The following is a 23735-nucleotide window of genomic DNA, read 5'->3' as shown; positions in this document are numbered from 1 at the left end:
TGCTGCTGTTACTGGTATTTACACACACACGTGTGTACATAAACTGTTTTTTAAACCATTCAGTACGAAACTTTAGCAAATGCCATGTTTAAGTTATTGAGAATATACATGACAGTGTGTGTAGCACCAACTTGTTCATTGTAACTGCAGTAGAGAGATTTAATGGACAAATGTACTTTAATGCCTTTACTCATTCTTTTGCTGAGGGACATAGAGTTCCAAGTGGTTTACTATTGTGATACCTATGTTCCTTGTACAGCACCAAGAATGTTCATGGGGTGTATACCTAAAAGTGTAGCTGTGGCATTTTAACATACAGGCATCTTCAACTCAAGTGGTCCTTTTAATTTCCACTGGCAGTATAGAGGTGGAATTCCCCATTGCACCCCATCTTGGTGTTCTCAGGCTTTTAAGTTTTGTCAACCTTTGAGACAGTATCTCAAGCCTGTCTTGATTTTTGTTTTTATTTCCCTTGTGCCTCGGTGTTTGCCTATGTTTATTGGCTGTTTGGGGTTTCTCTTCTGTGATTGGCCTATTTGTTGCCTTTGTCCTCTGCTCTGTCAGGTTATTTGCCTTTTGTTGTTATTCTTGTTTTAATTCTTCTTCAGTTACTTGCATTGCACATATCTTCTCCTGCTCTCTAGCTTGTCTTTTCACTTTGTGTTTTCTTTGCGTTTTGTGTTTTAAGAAATCTGAAAAATCATCAAAATGGTCTGCCGTTTTTTTTCCAGCAGTTTTTTCAATTTGATCTTTTAATTCACGACTCTAATCTCTTGAAATTCATTTTTATCTGTGTTATGAGTACAATTTTAGTCTTTCATATAAATGCACCATTTATCAAGTAGCCCATGTAAATAGTAATGCATTACTGTAATATACAAGTTCCATTTTTAGGCTCCCTTATTTACTGCTCTGTTTGAACAACCTTGTTTCAATCCCACATTTCCTCTACCTTATGCATCTTCAAAATTATTTTAACTGTTCCTGGCACTCTTCTGTTTGAATTTTAGAATAATTTCTTCATGAGAATCAGGTTGTATCTTGTTGAAATTGTTTTAGGTTTTAACTGAATGCAGGGGAAATTTCTGTCTTTGTGATACTGAGTTTTAGTATCTTTTTGTTTCTTTATGTGTGTATTCATTAATTTGTTCCTAGGTACCTTACAGTGTTTGTTTCAATTGTGAATGAGATCTTTTCTAGTTGGTTATTGCTGGTCTCCAAGAATGCCACTGAGTTTTATATATTGACCTTATCTTGAGCATCCCTGCTGAACTCTCCTGCTAGCTCTAATTGTGTGTAAATTCTCATATGTCTTCTTTGTAGAAATCCTGTTGGTGCAAGCAAGGCCAAGTTCATATCTCACATTCCAGTTCCTATGTTCCATTTAAGATTTTTGTGCCTATACTCATGAGAGATACAGACTGCGACAGTACTAGTTTTTCTTTTCTTGCCACGTATTTTTCCTTTCTGGTGTCAAGGATGTAACAGCGTCATCAAGTGAGGTCTTTTCCGCCTGTTCTTTGAAACAGTTTTTACAATGAATAGGGGCTGTCTGCTCTTTGAAAGAGTCGGTATTTCATCCTGTAAAAATCCTCTGTCATGGTATCTTTGAAGGAAAGAGAGAGAAATTTCATCTTTCCAAACCGGAACTCTGCGATTCTCCATTCCTCCCTGTCTCCTGGCCTTCGGCAACCACTGTTCTACTTCATTTCTCTGTGACTGTGACTGCTCTGGGTGCCTCATGTGAATGAAACTCAGACACTAGAATTACAGTGCTAGTTTTCCTTCAGGATTTCACTGGAGAGGAATGTTAGACAGACTTGTAGACTGAGCCGAGAGCTATTGAATTCCTATTTGAAGTAATATCCATACATAATCGAATGCGATTTTCTGTTACTGAGCATGCCTCAAAGAATGCGTGTCAAGTTTTGAGGATAATTCCTAATGAGAGGCTTTTAAAATGTATTAAGCAATGATGTGATCCTTGAAGTAGCCTCCTCAGGTGTCTTGGAGAACATAATATTTGAATAAATGTTCACGTGAATATCGGTGGGGTTTCTATCAGTGTCATTTCTTATTAATGAAACTTTCAAACATTTGAAAATTGTTTGCGGTAGTAGATCACATTGTTTCAAAATACCCAGTTGGGTTTCAAGTAAGTTGCACGTATTTAAGTCCCTGATTTGAAGAAAAGTGGGCTTGTGTAAAGTATTTTAAAATATTTAAAATGAATGTCCTTGCTGAAAACAGGAATTCACTGTTGGATTTTAAAATGCTTTACACCAACTGTTTTCTACAAGAACACTTTTTAAAAAATGTGTGTTAAATAATTCTTGAGAAGGTAATATTTAATGTCTGAAAAGAGTTGGTCATGAACTGTAGCTTGAGTTTTCAGAATAATGTATATTTTACAGTTTAAAATCGGTAAAGTTTATTCTTAGAATATGTGTCATCTTATGTATTATTTAAGTAACACTAATTTTCCAGGTACTTAGTTATTATTATTTTTTCCTTTTAAAGTATTTCCTTGTATTTGTTTTGGGGCTACCTAGAGGCTCAAAGCACTTTATGAAAGAGTTAAACATTTCAAAGTTTGAAGATATTTCTAGAAAGCCATTCATATGTAACATATTTATTAAAAACATGGGATTTAAAGTCCCATCTGTAACATTTTGAGTCTCCGTTTCCTCATGTAAATATAGGGAATCATATGTTAAATACAGTAATATCTACCTCATAGGTGGCTGTGAAGATTAAATGAGAAAATAAAGTTCAGCCTCTTACTAGAATGCCATGCACAAAGAAAAATTTCATTATTCTGTTGTTGCAAGTACATAATTCCTGAGGTTTAAAAAAGAATTGTTTTTATATTCTGTATTAGAATCATCATTTTGTCTTTTAAACATTGATTTTCAAAAGAACATGTGTCCTTTCCTAAAGTTTCCCCCTTTGTTTTTTTTCCTCTTTCATCCATCTAATCCAATTACATATGTCCCTAAGAATTTTGATACTAGAACCTGTGTTTCATAAATAGAAATGTGTTACGGTAAGAGAAGCAGCTTAGCCAAGACTGTCAAGTTCAGAGTAGAGTCATTTGTAGAATTTTTTTAAAAAATTATTTGTGTAGAAAACAAACAAAAAACCCATGATTTCTCTTTTCAGCCACAGAAGGCAGCCCATCTGTTGTTTATCTAATCTTGATTCGGAAACCTACTAAAATAGAATAATAGCATCCTATCTAACTTATGATTTTAGCTTCATTTTCTGATAACAGTGTTTCCCCTTCACCAGACAATACCAAAAGGAATCAGCATTGTTTATGAAAGGACCATAAGGAAATGGGTATGTTCTGCTCTTCCAACATGAATGGCAGCAAATAATTCTCTAAATATATAGTATATACTACTAATCTTTTTTTGTTCCTGCTACTAATGTTTAAAGTGGTAAGTATCCTGCCTGTGACTTGCTAACACCAAACTGATTTTTCCGCAAAATTGTTCAGTGCCTGTAATAGAGGGAAAGAGGGAGAGTTACAGAGAAATTATTCTAAGTCTCTTACAGGAAAATATTTTGACATATTATAGTTTAGAAGTATCGACTATTAAATTTATTTTCGAAGTATTGATACTATTATGTACAGGCTGCAAAATGCTACCAAGGGGCACTTTTGGATAAATACTTTAAAATATGCAAGTCATTTTGGCCTCTGCTAAACAGACTAAATAGCTTAAGCCATGAGTTCCGTTTTAGTCTTAACTCAGATAAACTGGTGGTGGTGGTGGTGGTGGTCATTCACGAAGTCGTGTCGGGCTCTTTGTGACCCGTGAACTGCAGCACGCCAGGCTTCCCTGTCCTTCACTATCAAAGAGCCCCGTCTTCGTCTCTTTTGGGCTGCTGTTACAAAACCCGTAGACTAGCTGATAAACAACAGAAAGTTGTTTCTTGTAGGCCTGGAGGCTGGGGAGTCCCAAGATCACCAGCAGGTGCCACGTCTGGTGAGGCCTGTTTCCTGGTTCCTAGACTGCCTGCTGCTTCTCCCTGTTCTCACAGCACAGGAGCCCATTCCCTCCTGGCCTGACCCCTCCCAAGTGCCTGCCTCCTAGGATCATCACCACGTGCGGGGTGAAGTTTGAGGGCCCGTAAACCATCAGGCCGTTGCAATCCCTAGGTATACCCTGCATTGTTTCAGTCCTTTGAAATAATTCGAGCTTTCCTAATGGCCCAGTATATATTCCTTTTGTTATACGTTCCTTGGGCTCTTGAAAATAACATGTATCCGTGGGAACACAATCTTCCGTGTGTATAAGTTACATCAGGTTTGTCACTCATGTAATTCAGACTCCGGTAGCCACGCTGAGTAAAAGCAGAAGTAGGTGAAATTACCTGTAATACATTTTATTTTAACACACCCCAAATATTATCATTTCAGTGTGTAACCAACATGATAAAACCTAATGAAATAGTTCACATTCTTTTTTTCACGCCAAGTCTTTAATATCCAGTGTGTGTTTCAGGCTTGCAGCGCATCTCATTGTAGAGCCAGCCGCATTTCAGGTATTCATGGCTTGTTGGGTTCACATTCGCAGACACGGCGTGTGTTTTACATTCAAGCCTAACTTAGTACTCTTACCACCTCCCTGACACAGCTGTTCCCTCCTTGTCACTGTTCTCCTTTAAACTGTTGATATATTTTTGGCGTTAACATCAGTTTTGTAGAGTTAACATTCACTCTCACAGTTACCTCATTGTTGGTCTTTACTTGTTTTTTATATTTCCATCAGAGACTACTTTTCTTTTTCCCAAAGCACTGCCTTAATATTTTCTTTAGTTCATGTGTGTGGGTGATGAGTTGTGTCATTTCCATTTGCCCTAAAAGTCTTTCTTTTGCTTTCACGTTTGAAGAGTGTTTTTGTTGGGTGTAGAATTCCACGTTGGTGCTTATTTGCTTTTCAGCACTTTACAGATGCCAGTCCATGATCTTCTGACTTCCTTGTTCTGGGAAAGTCAGCTCTCAGTGCTTTTGTGCCATTCAAAGCCACACCTTTTTTCCTCTGAGCACTTGAACATTTTCTTTTTGCCTTAGGCACCCGCAGAGCTGCTGAAACCAATGTGTGGTTTTCATTTTTGAGTCACTGGTCTGATTCTTGAACCAACTCCCTGTCAATCAGTTCAGTCGCTCAGTGTCTGACCCCTTGCGACCCCACAGACTGCAGCATGCCAGGCTTCCCTGTCCATCACCAACTCCCGGAGCATGCTCAAGCTCATGTCCTTCGAGTCGGTGATGCCATCCAACCAGCTCATCCTCTGTCGTCCCCTTCTCCTCCTGCCTTCAGTCTTCCCCATCATCAGGTTCTTTTCCAATGAGTCAGTCCTTCGCATCAGGTGGCCAAAGTATTGGAGCTTCAGCATCAGTCTTTCCAATGAATATTCAGGACTGATTTGGGTTAGGATTGACTGATTGGATCTCCTAGCAGTCCATGGGGCTCTCAAGAGTCTTCTCCAACTCCCCACTTCAGAAGCATTGATTCCTTGGCGTTCAGCCTTCTTCATGGGCCAACTCTCACATCCATACATGACTACTGGAAAAACCATAGCTCTGACTAAATGAATCTTTGTTGGCAAAGTTATGTCTCTGCTTTTTAATATGCTGTCTAGGTTTGTCATAGCTTTCCTTCCAAGGAGCAAGGATCTTTTAATTTCACCATCTGCAGTAATTTTGGAGCCCAAGAAAATAAAGTTTGTCACTGTTTCCATTGTTTCCCCACTTATTTGCCACGAAGTGATGGGGCCGGATGCCATGATCTTCATGTTTTGAATGTTGAGTTTTATGCCAGCTTTTTCACTCTCCCCTTTCACTTTCATTAAGAGGCTCTTTAGTTTCAACCCCTGGAGGCATTTCTTAGTCCCCTTTCTGTCTTTTCTCTACCATGAGGGTCCCCATTGACAGTTTTTAACAACGTAGTGTAACGACAGGCTCCTTCAATATATTCTATACTTTTTCCCTCTTATATATATATATATATATATTTTTTTTAAACGATTGATCTTTCAGTTCACTGATCCTCTCCTCAGCTACGTCCAATCTGAAGTTAAGCCCAGAGACTGAGTTCTTACATTCAGTCACAGTTATTGTAAAGTTCTAGAGTCAGTTTTGATTCTCAGAAATGTTTCCTTTTTTCAAGTATATTTTCGAACTGGTGAGGTTTGCATCTGATTCCTCTAGCATACTCTAGCATGCTGATATACACCTGATGCCTCTGGATCTGGTTCAGTTCCTTTTCTCTTGGTCCTCTTTGTTGTTACACCCTCTTTTGCTTTTTTGCTTGCACGTGGACATTATGTTTGGAAAACCCTAGAGGTTTTGAGTGATGCTGCCTTCTCCAGAGTTTCCTCTGATGCAGACCTCCAGTGGGGACAGAGCTGTCTGTTCACTCTGGGCCTGAGGGACTTGAAGCTGGGGGGTCCTTGTAAGCTCAGTCTCAGCAGCCTTCACCCACCTTCTCCCGCGACCCCAGGGAGGAGCTTTCCAGCATCTCAGTCTGGAAGCCTTGGGTGCCTCCCTTCTCAGCATGTTTTGAAGCCCACCGACTGTCTCCTGAACACCACGAGGTGGCTGATACTCAGCGCTTAGCCGGTTTGGGCAGAGTGTTGGGTACGTTTTCTGACATCTGGACTGACTCATCAGGCCTGCGCTCGAATTTTTGTCTCCCCAGCCCAAGGAACCTTCCAGAGCTGTGTTAGCCAGCCCCCTCTGCTTGACCTTTTCCCTGCCTTTTCTTCGCAGAGTGGGCTTTGCTCAGATGCCCCGAGGGAAGGAGCAGGCCTCTCAGTCTCTAGCTCCCTCACTGGGCTTCCCCTTTGTTTGAAATCTTGGATTGTGGCTGCCTAAGAACCTCTTTTAAACCGTATTTTGCTTTTCTAGCTCTTGGTAGGTGGACCTACCAGCTGCTTGCGTCTGTCACTGGAAGTGGGGACACCCTGGGGGTCTTCTGTCATCTGAAGCCACATGTAACAGGCCCAGCAATTGTATTGATCAAGGTTATTTGATACCGGGGAAAACAAGAACCAGGGGTCCTTGCTTGGTACCCACGGTTGTGTTTCTGATCAGAACCCCCAGCTTGCCAGGGCTGTTTCAGTGCCACATGAACTTGGGAAGGAGGTGGAGCAAGCGGCCCACGCGGCCTGGAGACAGAGGAGCCGGTCTGCCCTCTTCCCTTGCCCCTGCCGGCCCAGGGCAGGCCTTGCGATGCCAGGCTGCTGGTGGTGGAGGAGAAGGCTGAGGAGGGAGGGGTGACGTGACCTGTGTTCTGGGACATGGTCACATGTGGGTTTTCTTTTTCAGTTTGAAAAAATGACTGCTTTTAGTCCTCCCTCCAGTTTCACTTTAAGGTTGAAACTGAAGATTTTATTCTTGAAGTTGAGCACAGAGAGTTTATGGTGTTTTTGAAAGCAACAGTTGAGGTTTAAAAACACATCTCAGAGAACTCCAGTAGATAAAGCCGAAAACAGAACGTGTTCAGGGTGAATTGCGGGCGGGACCCCAAACTGCACTCTGTCTCTCCCAGAGTGTGTAATCGCTGAGATGGGTGGCTATAGGACCCCAAGCACCCTGGGGACTTGAGGTCCTCAAGTGACAGCAGAGGTCCAGGCTGAGCCAGGAGCAGTGGGGCCTGTGCCCTGGTGAGTGGAGAGCCTCGAGGGTGGGAGTGGGGCCAGGAGAGGGGTGGGAGACTCGGGGGCGGAGGGTGGGGAGCACCTGGTGGGGTCTGGGAGGCACTGGCTGTCACGGCTCGAGGCAGGGACACCCCTGAACCTCCACTGTGCAGTCCCCACGGGGCAGAGTCGTCTGGCAGCTCAGGATCAAAGTTTAGAGGGTAAGTTCACAGCAGGTTGAGTGAACCCCGGTATCCACTCTGGGTTCATTTTAGGTGCCTGGAGTGAGGTTGGTCAAGCCCTTGCTGAGCTCGAGTGAGGGAGTCTGACAGGGAGGACCGAGCTCAGGTTGAGAGTGAGGGGCAGCTAGTGTGGTGAGTCCTCCTCAGCCGGGTGGGATCTGGGGACACCCTTGACTTCAGGGGTGCCTTTCAGTAGCCTCCCTGGAGGGTTGTTTGGGGGTTATTGGGGGCAGAAGCCCGCTTAGAAGACGTGTTCATTCCCAGGGGTGGTGGTTTCTGAAGCAGTTTATACTGGTCAGTTCGACTGTGACCCAGTATCTTGCAGGGTCATGTTTCACAGGGGGCCTGAGCCGTGGGCACGGCCTTCCTTCTCCCACACCCCACACTCCCCTGTCATCTTTCTGGCAGCCTCTCCCCCCTCTCTGCACCCTTGATGGTGGGCCTGAGCCCAGCCCCCCTGTTACCACGGAGCCCCTTGTGACTGAGCGGGTTCCGGTTCCGGGCTCCTGGGAGACGTGCTGGAGGCAGAGCCTTGGTGCCATTTCTCCTTGAGACAGTGGTGCGGGTGGTCATAGTGTGAGAGCAGTGGTCCTAGTGTGAGAGCGGTGTGTGTGAGAGTGGTGTGTGAGAGCGGTTGTGTGAGAGCGGTGGTTGTAGTGTGAATAGTGGTGGTCGTAGTGAGAGATCGGTGGTGCTAGCTCGGGAGCCGAGGTATCCTACCGTGAAACAACGGTTGCCCCCGAGTCGGGGGCTGCCCCCATCCGCGAGGATGGGTCGCCGAAGGGCCCACCTGTGGGCGTTATTCCAGTGCTGCAACCCCAAGGCACAGGCCAAGACAAGAAAGAACCTGGCCTCTGACCGAGTCCTGGAAGGAGAGTGGCCTGAGGTGAGAGCAGCCCGCAGCTGGGCCCGTCGGAATGGGCCTCACCTGGCAAAGCGTCGGGATTGTGTTTCATTTCAGTAGTATGGCTGTGGGCCCTGTCAGCCTGGGCGCTTTGGCCTTAGTGCCCAGCGTTGACCCCAGCAGTTTACCCTGTAAGACGCTGTGCAGGTGCTGCGTGGAGGGTGGGCGGGGACCCACAAGAAGGGAAACACTGGCTGGAGGAGTCACTGGGGCACGTGGACTGGGCTACTGAGTCAGTCCTTGACGCAGAAATGCTAAGCCCCTTAACGATTCCCTTCTTCCAAAGAAAGCAGATACTGGCTGGAGTAGTCTCTCGGGCATGAGGATCCAGCTAGAGAGTCAGTCCTTGAAGTAGAAAGGCTAAGTGCATTAAGGTCTCCCATCTTCCAAAGCACAGAGCAGTGTGTCCAGTATTTTAATCACGGGTACCTGCTGCTTCCGTGTCTGACATACATCCTCATAGCTACACATGTCTACGACATGACTCTCATGAGTGCTGGGCACTGTTCCTGGTGCTGCACACTCAGTGTGTAGTAGGGGATACGTAGCCCAGGATTTTTTAATTTCTGCAGAGAAAAATAGAACGTGTGGTCAGCTTGAGCAAGTTCACCACGTGGACGGCCCCGCGTGCATGCAAATTGTGGCAAAATACATATAACATCAATTTTACATTTTAACCAGTGGATTGAATGACTGGGTGGCTTCCGTGGAGTCAGGCTAACAGATGACCTTGGGGTGCCATCTGCCTTTTTCCCAGAGGAACACTCCAAAGCCTGGTGGCTTCCCTTTTTTCTTCCTTCTCCCCAGTGGCTCTAGGTCACTGGTCTGTGTGTCCTTTAAGAATCTCTGTATCCACTTTGTTGTTAGGTTTATCTTTTGGAAAGCTTCTCAGACATCCTGGGCCTTGAGAAGGCAGGCTTGGATTCCGGGTTCTCCCCTACCGTGTGCCTGCCAGGTCGAGGGGGAGGCTGAAGGCCGGTCTGAATTATAGTGGTCTGTGTGGTCTTGGGGTCAGTGGAGCCCCTCTTCTCTGGAGGGGCTAGGAGAGCCTTTGTGTGGAACCTGGAGAGACTTGACAGGGCCAGTCTTGACAGTCTCACTGTCTTTTTAAATTATGTTTGCATTTAGTTTCTCATTTCTTTGTTTTTTTAGGAGAAGAATATACAACTAATTAGGGAGCATCTTCGGAGACGAGAAGAAGAAATATCAGTGCTCAAGGCTGAAATCAACAACACCAGGGTCAGAATGGGGATTCTCACCCTGTTGTTGACATTTGCCCCGTGTGGGTCACCGCTAGCCTCCGTGTTGCTGTCCTTAACCTCTGTCTGATTTTCAAGTCATTTTTCACATCTTCCCACTGAGCAGACCTGGGTGGATCAGTTTGGGGTTCTCATACCTTGTTTCAAAGTTATGATGAGACAATGTAATTTTAGTACATTTGAGGGGGGAGTGCTCTTAACTTAGATTTTTGTCCACACTACACTTTGTGTGGGATCTTAGTTCCCCAACCAGGGATTGAAACCTGTGACCCCTGCAGAAGTGTGGAATCTTAACTACTGGGCCCCTGGGGAAGTCCACTCTAAATTTCGACGGAACTGGCGGGATTCTGACATGCCTTAGCATGTTTCTGGCTATAGCGTGAGGCTGAGAGGAGTTATCGGGCCTGAATTCGAGCAGGAGGTTAAAGGTGCTCCTTTGGCCCCGCCCTGCAGCTGCTGCTGGACCACCTGGAGTTCCTGGTTTCCCGGTACCAGCCATCCTTCCAGTTGACGGCGGGCAAGCGGCAGGCACAGTCCCCAGCCAGCATGACCAGCGAGGTGGAGGTGCTCAGGGCGCTGAGATTGCTCTTTGAGCACCACAAGGCCCTGGATGAGAAGGTACCAGCCCCCCGGCCGTCTTGGATTTGTACACTTGCTGCCTTGTTTGGAGGGTGATGCACTTATTTATGTAACTACTTGACTTTTGAGCTTCCAGAATTCTTGTATATACATTTTTTCTCTGTAAGAAGTCAGAGTTTTATATGGTTAAAAAGCATTGCCTGCGTACATGCTCAGTCATGTCTGAATCTTTGCAACCCTGTGGACTGTAGCCCACCACGCTCCTCTGTTCATGGGGCTTCCCAGGCATGAATCCTGGAGTGGGTGGCCATTTTCCACTCCATGGAATCTTCCCGACCCAGGGATCGATCCTGCCCTCTTGCATTGGCAGGCGGATTCTTTACCACTGAACCATCTGGGAAGACCCCAGTTAAAAAGTATTAGTTGGCATGAATGTCTCAAGATGTATTATATTCTGTATATCAACTTGCAGTGAAAAACTGGGTAATAGAATTAATTTAGGATCACATTTTGTTCTCTCAAGCTTAGAATTTAAAGCTGTTAACAAGATTTCCTTGACGTTAAGATCAGTGAGAGACGTTAACGGTATTCTATTACAGTATCCATGTATTAGGGTGAGTATACACTAAGAGTGTACTAACGCATATACACACAGCAACACACAGTGACTCGGCCCCTTTGATTTGAGTTGAGAGCGCGGTTACGCGTAGGCTTGAATTAGGTGCCACACATAAAGAGGTAAGCTTGATCAGTCATCCTGGAATTTCAGTTAAGGGTTTGTCCTTTGAATCCTTTCATTTAAAAAAGAATGAAGGCTGTAGTGGTGGGCATCAGGTCTTGTTTCTCTTTCTGATTGAGGACCCACCCACCTGGGTTATTTTAATGACTAGTAAACTAGCCTTGTGGCTCAGAGCTGCAGGATGTCTTCAGTACCCCTTTGTCCTGGAGAAGACAAATTCTGACTCTAATCACCTGGTGGTATTTGGGATGGATAGCATCCCCATGTATTTTCTTTCTATGTTGTGTTTTCAGTTTCGAGTTGAGTTTTTCCAGGTGGAGTGTTGCTGTCTTTACCTATTTGTTTAGTCTGATTCCATTTTTTGGTTTATCCACATTTCTCCAGAGTCAGGGTTTCCAAGTAAAATTGGGTTCAGTTCCTGATAGACTTGAGCTGCCCTGAATGTCGCTGACGAGACGTGGTCCTCTCATGCCCAGGTGCAGACCGCGAAGGACCAGGACTGGGAGCGTGCTCAGCAAGCCAGCGTACTGGGGGACATGGCCCAGGTGTTCCAGAGTGATGAGGGCGTGTCAGACAGCGAGGGCGACAGGGTCACCCTCTTCAGCCCGGCCACTCAGCTGTCGCCCAGCGGGCAGGCCGATGCCAAGACTCAGAGTGTGAGGCTGCAGGAGCAGCTGGACGCCATCAACGAAGAGATCAGGTGGGTGATCCCAAACTCAGCTCCCCGGAAACTCAATTTCTCTGAGGAGCTGCCTTCTCCTAGGGAAGTCTGAGTGTTCCATAGTAAGAAACCTGACCTCAGGTCTGCTTCAAGAATTTTCAGTTTTGAGATTGCCCTTGATGATAGAGCTCAGTCAGCCGGGGGGTTCTGTCCAAGGCGTTTTGGGGTGTTCCCCCTCAGCTCTGAGCCCCAAGGTGGGTGAGGTGCCGAGGCGGTGTCCACTGTGGCCCGAGCACACTCCTGTGTCCTCAGAGCCCACCAATTTCTGGTGAAAGGCCACCTGGAAGAGAAAAGCTCAGGTTTTGGGGTTGGCAAATTCTCACTCAGATGTGCATTTTCATTTTTCACTTAATAAACAGTGTGAAGATTGGCTTGTTGTAAGACAGTGGTCCAAGGACATGTGTTTGAGTTTTTCTCATCTCATCAGTATATTTAAGATGTTTTCTTTAGACACCATCTTGGCAATGATAACAATTTACAAAACAGGATAGAATCCAAAGGCCGGCCTCGTGGTGAGCAGGGGCCCTTGGGTCTGGGTGCAGCCGGGTGGCTGGGGGCCCCGAGGCCTGCCTGGTGCCACACCCACACAGCTATGCCCGTGTCCCGAGTCCATGTTCAGAGTGGCCGCAGGCCGGTGACCCTGCACAGGACCAGGCAGAGGCTACTGCTCAGACTGTTCTCATCACGTCAGCCCAGGCCGAGGTGCCCATTTCTGTCCACCGACTGCGGGGGGCCGGGAGAAAGGCAGGGGGCGAACGGGACAACCAGCAAACGCAGGTGGTGCCGCCTGCCCATTTGATGGAGAGACAGACGGTTTTGTGGGCCGTGTTTGAGCACAGACGATATCAGAATCATGGTCTTTCCATGTCCCCTCAGGAAATGTGGAACGGTTATGTATTAATGTTTTTATTTTTACAGCAAGTTGTCATGTAAAAGTGATTTTTCCTTATGTGACAAGTGACTTGATATAAATGGTAGATTCTGTCCATCAACTTGTTATCAACAGTGAAAAACTTTCAAGTTGTATATGTGGAAGTGAAGCTGGAGAGTTTACTTCCTATAACAATGTTTTATTTTAATTTGAAAATCATTTTATTTGCATCATCATGTATTTAAACTGCTATAGAAAATCATCCACAACACATTAGGGGAGAAGAGCAGAAACCGTGAATTCTAGGTTAATGCAGCACGTTGACCTGAATCCAGAAACTCACACAAAGCTGGTGCAGAACTTCCTCAAGAGATGCGTTTGTACATATTCAAACTTACATTAAAAATAAAAAGAAAGATCAACTCAGCACTTCATCTGGTCTGTAGACTTGTGTTTAGAAACTCCATCTTGTTCGTGAATTGCTGTTTTGATTGTACCGAGTTCCCGATTCCCAGTGGAAAAGACTTGTGCCACTGACATGTATCTCTGCCCTGAGAGCAGGGAGGTAAAGGTTGTCAGCATCAGGCATCTCCTCACAGGAAGAGCGTCGCCACCAGGGCCCCTTCAGAATGTTAGAGGAAAGACATGAAATGAAGAGTGAATGATCAGGGGCCAGTTTGTAAGACTCAATGCTAAGTTATTCTAAGTTTGAGAATATTCAAAAGAGGAAAAGTCGAACCTTTTACTTGAGATGTTAATTGAGCAACTGTATCTTGTGTTTCTAATCATGACACAGAATGCCAGCCTAATTTGTTGTCCAGACACGTTTCTCTGCTGACAAGGACAGGTGACGGGTTTTATTCTATTTTAGTTTGGTGGAAGAAGACAAGGAGAACACGGAGCAGCGGGCCGAGGACACTGAGAGCAGGGAGGGCAGGGGGCGCTTAGGCAGCCTCCATCGTTGTAAGTCGGTGAGCTCCCTCAACCTGCTTGCTGGCTCCTCATCTGCCTGCTCCTGCCCGCCCCTGCCCAAACCCAGAAGGAGGCGGCACTGCCCGGCGCAGCAGGGAGACCGGCTGGGCATCATGACTATGGTATGTGTCTGCCTCCTCCCTGCCCATCCTTCCCCCAGGACGTGGGTTTTCTTTATTTTGTTTGTTTTTTGCTTTTTCTCTTTTTACTTAGAAGAAAATCAGATACATTTGATGCACTCAGAGGTCTACACTTTTTTAAACTGCCTAGTCTTTAATCATTCCACAATGGCACAGCAATGAATTAGTCTTGATATTTGGACCACAGGCTTAGCACATCATCATGAACTCAGCAAGAGCCTGCCTCTGTGTTGTTGGACCTGGCCTGTGCTGGGCACAGCAGCTTCAGGGAAGTTTCTGTTCTCAGGGAGCAGACAGCTTCGTGAAAGTAACCATAGGCAGCCCTCATGGCGTGGGAAGCCGTCCAGCACATGTTCCATTGGGGCTGCCTGGCTGCAGGGTGCAGGGCATGCGGTGGGAACAAAACCAGGAATCTCCATGGTCTGCTTGCGGATGGACCCGACCGCGGGCTCAGGCCAGCTCTGCGTGTGAAACCAGGTTAAGAGCCCGGTGCCCCAGGGCCCCAGGGAAGAGGTTGGGCTGCCTCACTTATCTGAGTCTAAAAATGGGATGACGACCTAGGGCTGTTGGTGACAGAGTATGCGGCTCCAAAGCAGATGTTCCAACTTTCTTGCGTGTTTAGCTTGGATTTTGTGAGTGCATTGTTATCCCATGAAGTCACATGTACAACACTGCTTTGTAACTGGACATGTATTATCACATTCTTCTGTGACCACCCATTTCATGTTAGCTTCATTGTTAGTCAGGTTATCATTAAATTAACTGTGAATCCTTTTAGTGGCCTGTGAAGTGGGAACTAGTCCATTTTGTGGTCTTCTGACACACTGTTTTTATAATTTGCATCATTGGCTAATTAGTTGCTATTTAAAATTCTTTGAGGATTTCTCTGTGGTTTCATGCTTGATTTCTTTCCGAATATTTGTTACAGAACAGTTCTGTATGTTTTCCTTGCTGTTGGAGTTCTCTGGCGGTGTGTCTGCTTTCATCATTGGTTTAGAGATCCTGTATCATCCTGTTGTCTGCTTGGTTGTCATCAATCCAGACCCCTCCCCCGCCCCCGAGGCTGTAGTTTCCCATCCATCTCCCCTCCCCCGTCCCCCCGCTTGCTCTGGTCATGGCCGTGCTGTGGTCCACAGCGTGTGTGCCCTTGTTGGGTCTGTGCTTTGTCTTCATGTCTCATTAAATGGTGTTTTTCCCCATAGCAGTAAGTTGAATTGGTGAATCACTATGCAGTTCCAGGAGAAGGCAATGGCAACCCACTCCAGTATTCTTGCTTGAAAATCCCATGGACAGAGGAGCATGGTAGGCTGCAGTCCACAGGGTCGCACAGAGTCAAATACGACTGAAGCAACTTAGCAGCAGCAGCAGCAGCATGCAGTTACAAGCATAATGTAGATGGATCCTAAACGGCATATCATGTATAATTCATAAGTGAGATTGTGCTTACATAAAGAAATGATCCTCTTAAGTGTAGAATTAATGGACTTTTAGATATGCAGATGACATCACCCTTCTGGCAGAAGCGAAGAGGAACAAAAAGCCTCTTGATGAAAGTGAAAGAGGAGAGTGAAAAAGTTGGCTTAAAGCTCACCATTCAGAAAACGAGGATCATGGCATCTGGTCCCATCACTTCATGGGAAATAGATGGGGAAACAATGGAAACAGTGTCAGAGTTTATTTTGGGGGGCTCCACAATCACTGCAGATGGTAATTGCAGCCATGAAATTAAGACGCTTATTCCTTGGAAGGAAAATTATGACCAACCTAGACAGCATATTGAAAAGCAGAGAGATTCCTTTGCCAACAAAGGTCCATCTAGCCAAGGCTATGGTTTTTCCAGTGGTCATGTACGGACATGAAAGTTGGACTGTGAAGAAAGGTGAGCGCCGAAGAATTGATGCTTTTGAGCTGTGGTGTTGGAGAAGACTCTTGAGAGTCCCTTGGACTGCAAGGAGATGCAACCAGTCTGTCCTAAAGGAGATCAGTCCTGGGTGTTCCTTGGAAGGACTGATGCTAAAGCTGAAATTCCAGTACTCTGGCCACCTCATGTGAAGAGTTGACCCAATGAAAAAGACTCTGATGCTGGGAGGGATTGGGGACAGGAGGAGAAGAGGACAACAGAGGATGAGATGGCTGGATGACATCACCGACTCAATGGATATGTGTTTGGGTGAACTCCAGGAGTTGGTGATGGATGGGGAGGGCTGGAGTGCTGCGATTCATGGGGTTGCAAAGAGTCGGACATGACACAGGGACTGATCTGAACTGAGCTCACACAGTCTCCTTTCTGTGTTGGTGCTTGTATTTAAGAGTGTAAATCTCATCAGCTTTTGCACAGTTAATGTCTCTATTAGACTCTAGAAACGTGTCTTTTACGGTTAATAAAATGTAAAGACGGCACCTGCTATTATGCTAGCTTTCATTCTTATTTTCACAGGAAGCCTGTTTTAATGAATTTATTTTGAGAAGTTTTAAATCAAATTCTATGTCAGGATTTTACATTAATGTCCAAGAGGTGGTTAGATTTGTTCCATGTTAAAATAGGTATTATGGTAACTTCCTCATCAGTTAATTTACTAATTTAAAGTATAAGATGTTTTTATTAAGGGAAAATAACTTATACAGAAGTTTGCCTGAGAATAGACAAGTGTTAAGGGCCTTTGTTGTACGGAATCCTGTGCTTTAATAAATCATGATGATGTAATAGAATTGTATCTTCCTGAGCAATAATTTCTAGTGTTTCTCTAGTAAATCTTGAATAGCTTATTTAACTTCTGTGGTCAAAAAAATGATCTGTTTCCAGTCACGTGTTCTCTGAATCTTCATGTCACTTACAAGTTTGCCATCATTTTTGCTTTCCTGTATTTGCCTATTCGGATGCTTGAAATTTTAGCTTAAAAGTCGCAGTGAATCTGGTTTCTCTTCATTTCTTTGCATGCATCTATCAGCCTCATGATTTAAGGAAGCGGTGTCGAAAGGTAAACTATTTATTAATTTAGCAGGCCTTTCTTTCTCTGTGAAGTATTAAAGAGCCGTTTTGGTTTAACAGGAATGAACACCGTGTGGTTATGTCCTGGTGAATAAGTGACTTTTTAATGGAAGTAATGAAACTCACCCACCACTTAAACTGTGTTGATGGTTCTGTTGGAAATGGGTCATTCATTGGGACAGTTGTAACAGTTTGCCTTTCTCCCACTTGTTTGCCTTCTGATCATCTCATGGTGTTTTATAATAGACATAGTATTATTTATTATTTTTAAAATTTTCTTTAGTTATTTTTTTGGCCATGCTGCACAGCTTATGGGATCTTAGTTCCCCAGCCAGGGATCAGACCAGTGTCCCGGCAGTGAACGTGCCAAGTCTTAACCTCTGGACCACCATGGAATTTCCGCTTAGTGTTTTCTTACAAGGAATGACTGAATGAGAGCCATAGATGTTAGATTTGTGGGAAGCCAGTTTAATGATGGTGGGTCGCAGTGTGCAGGAGACTCTGTGTGCCAGGCTCGTGCTTTCCGCGTCTGTCATCTCAGCCCCAGGTGAGGTCCAGGCTGCTGCTCTCCCCGTTCAGGAGACATGGACACTGAGGCTTAGCGAGGCCGGGCACCCTGCCCAGGCTCTCATACCCAGCAGCGTGATGCGGACTGGTCTGATCAGAGCCTGGACACTTAACCGTGGTGCCGTCCAGCCCGCTTTCCTCCAGACGCTCTCGTGTCCATCATGGCATCATGATGGAGGGAGCCTCAGGAGGGAGCTCGCTGCCTCTCCACTCGGGTCACTTGGATGAACCCCTGTTGTTGGAGTCCACTGCCCCATGGGCTGGCCTTCCTTGTCCCTCTCCTGCTCCCAGCCCACTGACCGAGCACTCCTGGGCCTTCCTGCAGGACTGGAGTGGCCGCGCTCCAGTTCACCCCACTCAGTGCCCGGGAGCCCTTCTGCTGGGCACAGCAGAGCAGCGCCGTCCCCCTGGGGTTGGTAACCTGGGTGTGCCGCTCGCCCACTCTGTGGCCTGCTTTGCCCTCCTGTTAAGTGGACACGGTGCTGCCCATCCTGGCCACGTGGGCACCAGAGGGGCGGCTCCCATCCTGGGGGAGGGCGGCCAGGCTGCGGACCCAGAGGCCTTGCTCAGGAGGAGGCCCGTGGTAAGGGGCTGGCGTGGTCCCTGACCTTGAGGCAGGTGTTTGTCTCCACTGAGTCCATAGTCAGCCCAGGTGTGTCACTTCCCTGCTCTGTTCGTTGTTTTCTGATTTTTAGAAATGCTTATTTTAACTTGAATTTGAGATTGATCCCTGTTCAGTTCCATGTGGATAATTTCTAGGCTCTGTAGCCTTCTGGTGTCGGAGGGTTCTTGTTAGAGCGCAGGGGAGGGTGCCCAGTGTATCCAGCTGCTGTTAACCGAGTTCAGCTGTGTTTTGCCCTAAGTCACTTTGTTGTTACCAAGCTCCTGTGGGGCTGCACGGGACCAGTATTCTTTAGTGCTGCTGCTGCTGCTGTGTCCCTTCAGTCTTGTCCAACTCTGTGCGACCCCACAGACGGCAGCCTACAAGGCTCCCCCATCCCTGGGATTCTCCAAGCAAGAACACTGGAGTGGGTTGCCATTTCCTTCGCCAATGCATGAAAGTGAAAAGTGAAAGTGAAGTCGCTCAGTCTTGCCCGACTCTTAGCGACCCCAGGGACTACAGCCTACCAGGCTCCTCTGTCCATGGGATTTTCCAGGCAAGAGTGCTGGAATGGGGTGCCTTCTTCTGTATTCTTTACAGAATCCCACTGAAAAGGCACAGGTTAGTTGGTTAAACAACACACTCATTGTTTATAAAAATGCATGCCATGCGTGTTTCCCAAAACTTTCCCTGGCTTAACCACACATCCAGATGTATCAGTGAGACCTGTCTGGACCCTGAGGGGTTAATCTGTTCCTCACACTGTCCTTCCTGTCCTCACACCCAGGACCAGCAGAAAAGCTAGGAGTCCAGGAGAGATCACCTTCATTTGGGTTTTTATTAGTTTATTTGTTAATTGAAAGATAATTGCTTTACAGAATTGTCTTTTCTGTCAAACGCCAACATGAATCAGCCATAGGTACCCATATATCTCCTACCTTTTGAACCTCCGACCCTCTAGGGTGATACAGGATCATCTCGAAGTGAAGACCTGGGGGTGCTTTATGGAAACCACTCTGAGCACATGACCCTCAAACTGCGTGTAAGTACTTCAGTGGGTGGCCCCCAGTCTGTCTGTTACCGAGAAATGTGATCCAGGCGCGTGGTGTTCGCGTGGAGGTTTAGGTACCTTTTCTGTGTTTCTCTTGTTGTCCTGGGATCCAGTAACCTGTATCATCTCTCCAAATGACCTTGGGTGGTGGCACAAGCTGTATCTTTTTCTCCTTCAAACAGAAAGGTCTGGACGGCTTTGCTGAGAGGTTTCGTACTCTCGCTGTGGTGCTTCTGAGCAGCATCCTGTGATGAGGACAGTCCTTTCATCAGAGCAGTTCATGCCATGCAGGGTTCACGGGGCCGGCTTCGCTCTGCTGTCCTGCCCGGCAGGGCCATCTGGTCACTGGATTCCAGGGAGGGCAGAGCCAGGCTGCAGGGAGGCTCCCGTCCAGGGTCTCTGCACTCAGTCAAATGCTCTCGCTGCCCCATAGCCCCGCTTCTCTTGAACAAGACAGTCCTTAAGGTGGCATTAAGCTAGAACAAGGGTTTCTTTTTGTAATTGTGGGAAAGCATAGCTAATAGATTTTCAGATAAGATTCTGGTTATAATGTAAAGCCTGTGTGATTGCCATTTTCAAAACCCTCTACTGTTAGCCAATGTTACACTTCCCTCACTCCCTCAGCTGCCAGCTTTACGGGAAGAGATAGGAGATGATGAGACTGCTATCAAATCTAAAACCTCGACCCCCGCCATGCCGCAGTCCCTGCAGCTGGACCGCCTGCACACGGGGTCGCTGCGCACAGCCAACCAAGAGGACATCAGGGACGCCCACAAGTAAGCGGCCTGTGTGTGCGTCCTCAGTTTCAGGAGCCCTGCGCCTCTTGCCCTGAAAGAGTTGCAAGCATGATTTTAAAGGAATACCATTGGGTTCAGTGCCTGTGGTTAGTGGTGAACTTCAGGTGCTGGGGAAGAAGAGCTCAGTGACCTCAGTGATTTTAGAAAATGTCCTTCTCTGGAGATTGACTCCTGTGGGAGCTTTCTTCCTGCTCTTGAGAGAGGTCTGCCTGGCCTGGGGCACGTTCCTGCCGGTGACGGCCCCGTGCCTCTCGGGTTCGCTCTTGAGGGTCCCTCCCTTTTCCTCAGGGGTCTCGTCTCAGGAGACTCTGTCCCCTCCTGTGACGGACACTGTCCTCATTCAGACCTCCACCTGGGCTCCCGTCCTGAGCAGGCAGCACGCGATCGGGGGCACGTGTGGTCACCTGACCAGCAGCCCTGCATGGTGACCATCGCTCTCCTGCCACGGCCAGGGCCCGTCACCCTGCAGGAGGCGGGGGCAACCGCCCAGAGCAGGGGAGCTCGCCTTCTCCTGGAGCGTTGTCACCTGCCGAGCAGCGACCCTGAGGGAGGGTCGGGGCGCCCTCTGCACCAGCTGGCCTGGAGTGAAGCCCTCCTCGGGGGAGAGCTCGAGGCAGAGAATCTCAGCTTCCTGGGGTGGTTGTCTGTGCCCGGGAGCCTGCACTGCTCGTGTGAAGTGTGTTTGGTGAAGGAGACTCCACCGTCTGCTGCGAGGTTGAGGCGCGGGTGTTGCTGGACACCCGTTTCTCTCAGTAGCTCTTGTGCAGGGGTGTGTGTTTGCACGAGGGTGCCTGTTAAAGGTTGTTTTCTCTCCCCAAAGCTCGACAGGCTCTGAGGACAGCCCCGAGAACAACCCCAGCAATACCACCAGCAGGCAGGACTCACTGCAGAAAGTCCCAAAGAAGAAGGGCATCACGTCCTCCATCCACCGCTGGTTTCATAGGAAGGAAAAGGGCCGGCCTGAACACCCCGGCAAGGAGGCGTTAGCACCAGGTGGGTGCTTCACTGTTCAGAGGGAGCAGGGCCTGCAGGCATGTCCCTTCTGTGTCTCCCCCATTGTCCCTACGAGGCTCCTGTCACTCACGCTGGGGGTCCTCCTGGGAGCCAGAGAGGAGGAGGTGTCTGTCTTCTCAGTGGGTCTGAGATGATCAGATGAGTTAATGAGTGGATGGATGGATGGATGGAGGGATGGATTAGTGAGTGGGTGATGGATGAAGAGATGGCTGGCTGGATGGGTGGATGAATGGAGCATGGAATGAATACAGCAGATGATTGTACTCCAGTGCTAGAAACATATTCTACGAATTTGATTGAGTAGGAGCTGGGCAATGATTGTTTCCTCCTAACAGTGACACGTGTTTGGAAACGGCCTAAGTGCTCATCAGTGAGGGGTGAAATACAATCTGTGGACACCCCACAATGAACACCCTGCCCTCCTTGCTGCTACCTTCCCCAGGAGCTCATCATGGGTTCTTCTCATGCCCCCAGACCCACCCCACAGCCACGGAGGTCCTCCTGGGGTCCCCTCATCACACAAGGTTATCATTAGGCCCTCCTCTCGCTTGGCTTCATCTCCCTGAGGACAGTATGTTCCTGCCTCTTCAGCCACAAACGTGTTGAGTCTTGTTTGTGCTGGGTGTGGGATTTGCAGGGGTAAGTGGAGCAGATGTGGTCTGGAGCACAGTTAAGTGGCAAGAGAGCAAAAGGAGCAGGTTATTAAATGCTATCCCTAGTATTAATAAATACAATGCTGAGATGGATGGTGCATTGATTCTACACTGATGCTGTGTGTGCCCCTTACCAAGCAGATGCTGCCCCCTCCCAATTTACAGAGGAGGACACAGTGACAGTCACGCAGTCAGGGAGTGGTGAGGGTAGGTTCACACCCATGCAGCGGGCCCAGGCACTTTCCCGAGCCCCAGCCACCTCTCTGGTGGATGCGGCAGCAATGAGACGGTTCTGTGGCACGATGATTCTGTGGACATGAGTTCGAGCAAACTCCAGGAGCTAGTGAAGGACAGGAAAGCCTGGAGTGCTGCAGTCCACGGAGTGGCAGAGTCAGACACAACTGAGCGACTGAACTAAAACCTGAGTGTGTGCTCCCCTGCTTCAGTCGTGTCTGAGTCTTTGCGACCCCAGGGACTGTAGCCCACTAGCTCCTGTGTCCATGGGATTCTCCAGGCAAGAATACTGCAGTGGGTTGCCATGCCCTCCTCCAGGGCATCTTGTCGACCCAGGGATCGAACCCACATCTCTGTTATCTGTTGCATTGGCAGGCAGGATCTTTACCCCTGGCACCACCTGGAAAGCCCCAGTGGACGCTGACAACTAGAAATGCAGAAAATCCGGGCTGCTCCCAAGGTAAACTGGAAGAGCAGCAAGCACAGGTTGTAAAGACAAAGACACAGGATGAGCGACAACAGCGCCCACAGAGATAGGCAGGAATGCGGTGTCCCACATAAAGGAAACACCTGTGCCATTTGGAAGAGGGGCCCGTCCGCCCTTGGAGGGACAGTTGGAACCGGAATGAAAACCGAGGCCATGGTCAGCAGTGCCCACCCACATGGCCCTGGTGGCGTGGTGTCCCTCACTGGGCTTCCCGCATCCCCACAGCTGCTGGCGGTAACATCTCTGAGTGCCAGGCCGGGCAGCGTCCCCATGTGAGCTAAGGCATCACTGCTCTCCTTCCAGTGCTGCTGCGGGCCCTCTGTGGGCGGCCACCCTCATCCCCTGCCCTGCTACCTGCTGGGGCCCGGCTCTCCCCCTGGGATCCTTTCAGCCCTTGAGCTTGGGTGTTCCCAGCCCTCTGCCACGCTGGACTGGGACGCGACTCAGGACTTAGGCTTGAGATGTCAAGGAGACCTTGAATCTGGAAGGACAGCGCCGTGGGAGCAGGAGAGCAAAGCCCGCACGGGGAGGAAGCAGAGCTGGGGAACGTGCCCATAGCCTCCAGTGCCTCCTGCACAAGTGCCTCTCTTTGCCTCTCCTTGGCCTGGACAGACCCCAGCTGCTGCTGCTCCGCAGGTGATTCCTAAAGATGCACCTCCTGACAGAGCTATTGTCCTGCTGCTCTGGGGCTGCCTGAGTGTGCTCAGGAGCATCAGACAAGTGGGGCTCCCACACCTCATACTGGAGGTGGGGGGCCTGATACTGAGGAATGGTCTGAGGGTGGGGGAGGGCCTGATGCTTGGGAAAGCCCTGATGCTGGGGGAAGGTCTAATTCTGGACTCGGGCTTGATGATGGGGGGCACATCTGATGCTGGACTAGGGGCTGATGCTGGGGGAGGGCCTGATGCTGGGGGAGGGTCTGATGATGGTGGATAGCCTGCTCCCAGATGTACATGGAGTTGAGGATAAATCTCTATGAGAAATCTTTTTTTCATACTTTCCTGACCATCTTGCTATGTTCTTTTTAACTTAAAGATAATTTTGTGCAGTATCGCTTGATTTCTGCCATACATCAATCTGAATTACCCATAGGTGTACGTATGTCCCGCCCCTCTTGACTCTCCCTCCCACCTCCCCTTGCTACATTCTTGTTTCTATGGATATATGAATAATAGGCTGCTGATAACATAACATGAACAGCTCCCACACACAAGTGTGCACACGCACACTCCCTAGGGCATCATTCGGGTCCGCCTCAGGGA

The 23735-nt window shown here is 47.8% G+C and overlaps 2 protein-coding genes across 2 annotated transcripts; both read left to right on the top strand.

Moving 5' to 3' along the window:
* Positions 1-7491: 7491 nt before the first annotated feature.
* Positions 7492-16789, top strand: LOC138428918 (liprin-alpha-1-like). Its single transcript, XM_069569855.1, has 6 exons — positions 7492-7680; positions 9952-10038; positions 10512-10676; positions 11853-12076; positions 13840-14062; positions 15572-16789. The coding sequence occupies exons 3-6, from the start codon at positions 10605-10607 to the stop codon at positions 15581-15583; spliced, it is 531 nt and encodes a 176-aa protein (XP_069425956.1). The 5' UTR covers positions 7492-7680; positions 9952-10038; positions 10512-10604; the 3' UTR covers positions 15584-16789.
* A 2441-nt stretch (positions 16790-19230) lies between these two features.
* LOC138429181 (liprin-alpha-1-like) lies at positions 19231-23467 on the top strand. The gene is made up of 3 exons (XM_069570407.1): positions 19231-20064; positions 20906-21078; positions 22362-23467. Exons 1-3 carry the CDS (start codon positions 19982-19984, stop codon positions 22415-22417), a joined length of 312 nt encoding a protein of 103 aa, XP_069426508.1. The 5' UTR covers positions 19231-19981; the 3' UTR covers positions 22418-23467.
* The last annotated feature ends 268 nt before the right edge of the window (positions 23468-23735 follow it).

The sequence above is a fragment of the Ovis canadensis genome, chromosome 24 (genome assembly GCF_042477335.2).
Source record: "Ovis canadensis isolate MfBH-ARS-UI-01 breed Bighorn chromosome 24, ARS-UI_OviCan_v2, whole genome shotgun sequence".
In the NCBI taxonomy this organism is placed as follows: domain Eukaryota; kingdom Metazoa; phylum Chordata; class Mammalia; order Artiodactyla; family Bovidae; genus Ovis; species Ovis canadensis.
This window is presented reverse-complemented; position numbering and strand designations above follow the sequence as displayed.

What these genes read in the sequence shown, in the direction of transcription:
- LOC138428918 (XM_069569855.1), top strand. Translation starts at nt 10,605, where the DNA reads ATGACCAGCGAGGTGGAGGTGCTCAGGGCGCTGAGATTGCTCTTTGAG. An exon ending in ACAAGGCCCTGGATGAGAAG is followed by an intron (nt 10,677 to 11,852) that starts GTACCAGCCCCC and finishes TCTCATGCCCAG; the next exon opens with GTGCAGACCGCGAAGGACCA. An exon ending in GCCATCAACGAAGAGATCAG is followed by an intron (nt 12,077 to 13,839) that starts GTGGGTGATCCC and finishes ATTCTATTTTAG; the next exon opens with TTTGGTGGAAGAAGACAAGG.
- LOC138429181 (XM_069570407.1), top strand. Translation starts at nt 19,982, where the DNA reads ATGCCGCAGTCCCTGCAGCTGGACCGCCTGCACACGGGGTCGCTGCGC. An exon ending in GACATCAGGGACGCCCACAA is followed by an intron (nt 20,065 to 20,905) that starts GTAAGCGGCCTG and finishes CTCTCCCCAAAG; the next exon opens with CTCGACAGGCTCTGAGGACA. An exon ending in CAAGGAGGCGTTAGCACCAG is followed by an intron (nt 21,079 to 22,361) that starts GTGGGTGCTTCA and finishes TTGCATTGGCAG; the next exon opens with GCAGGATCTTTACCCCTGGC.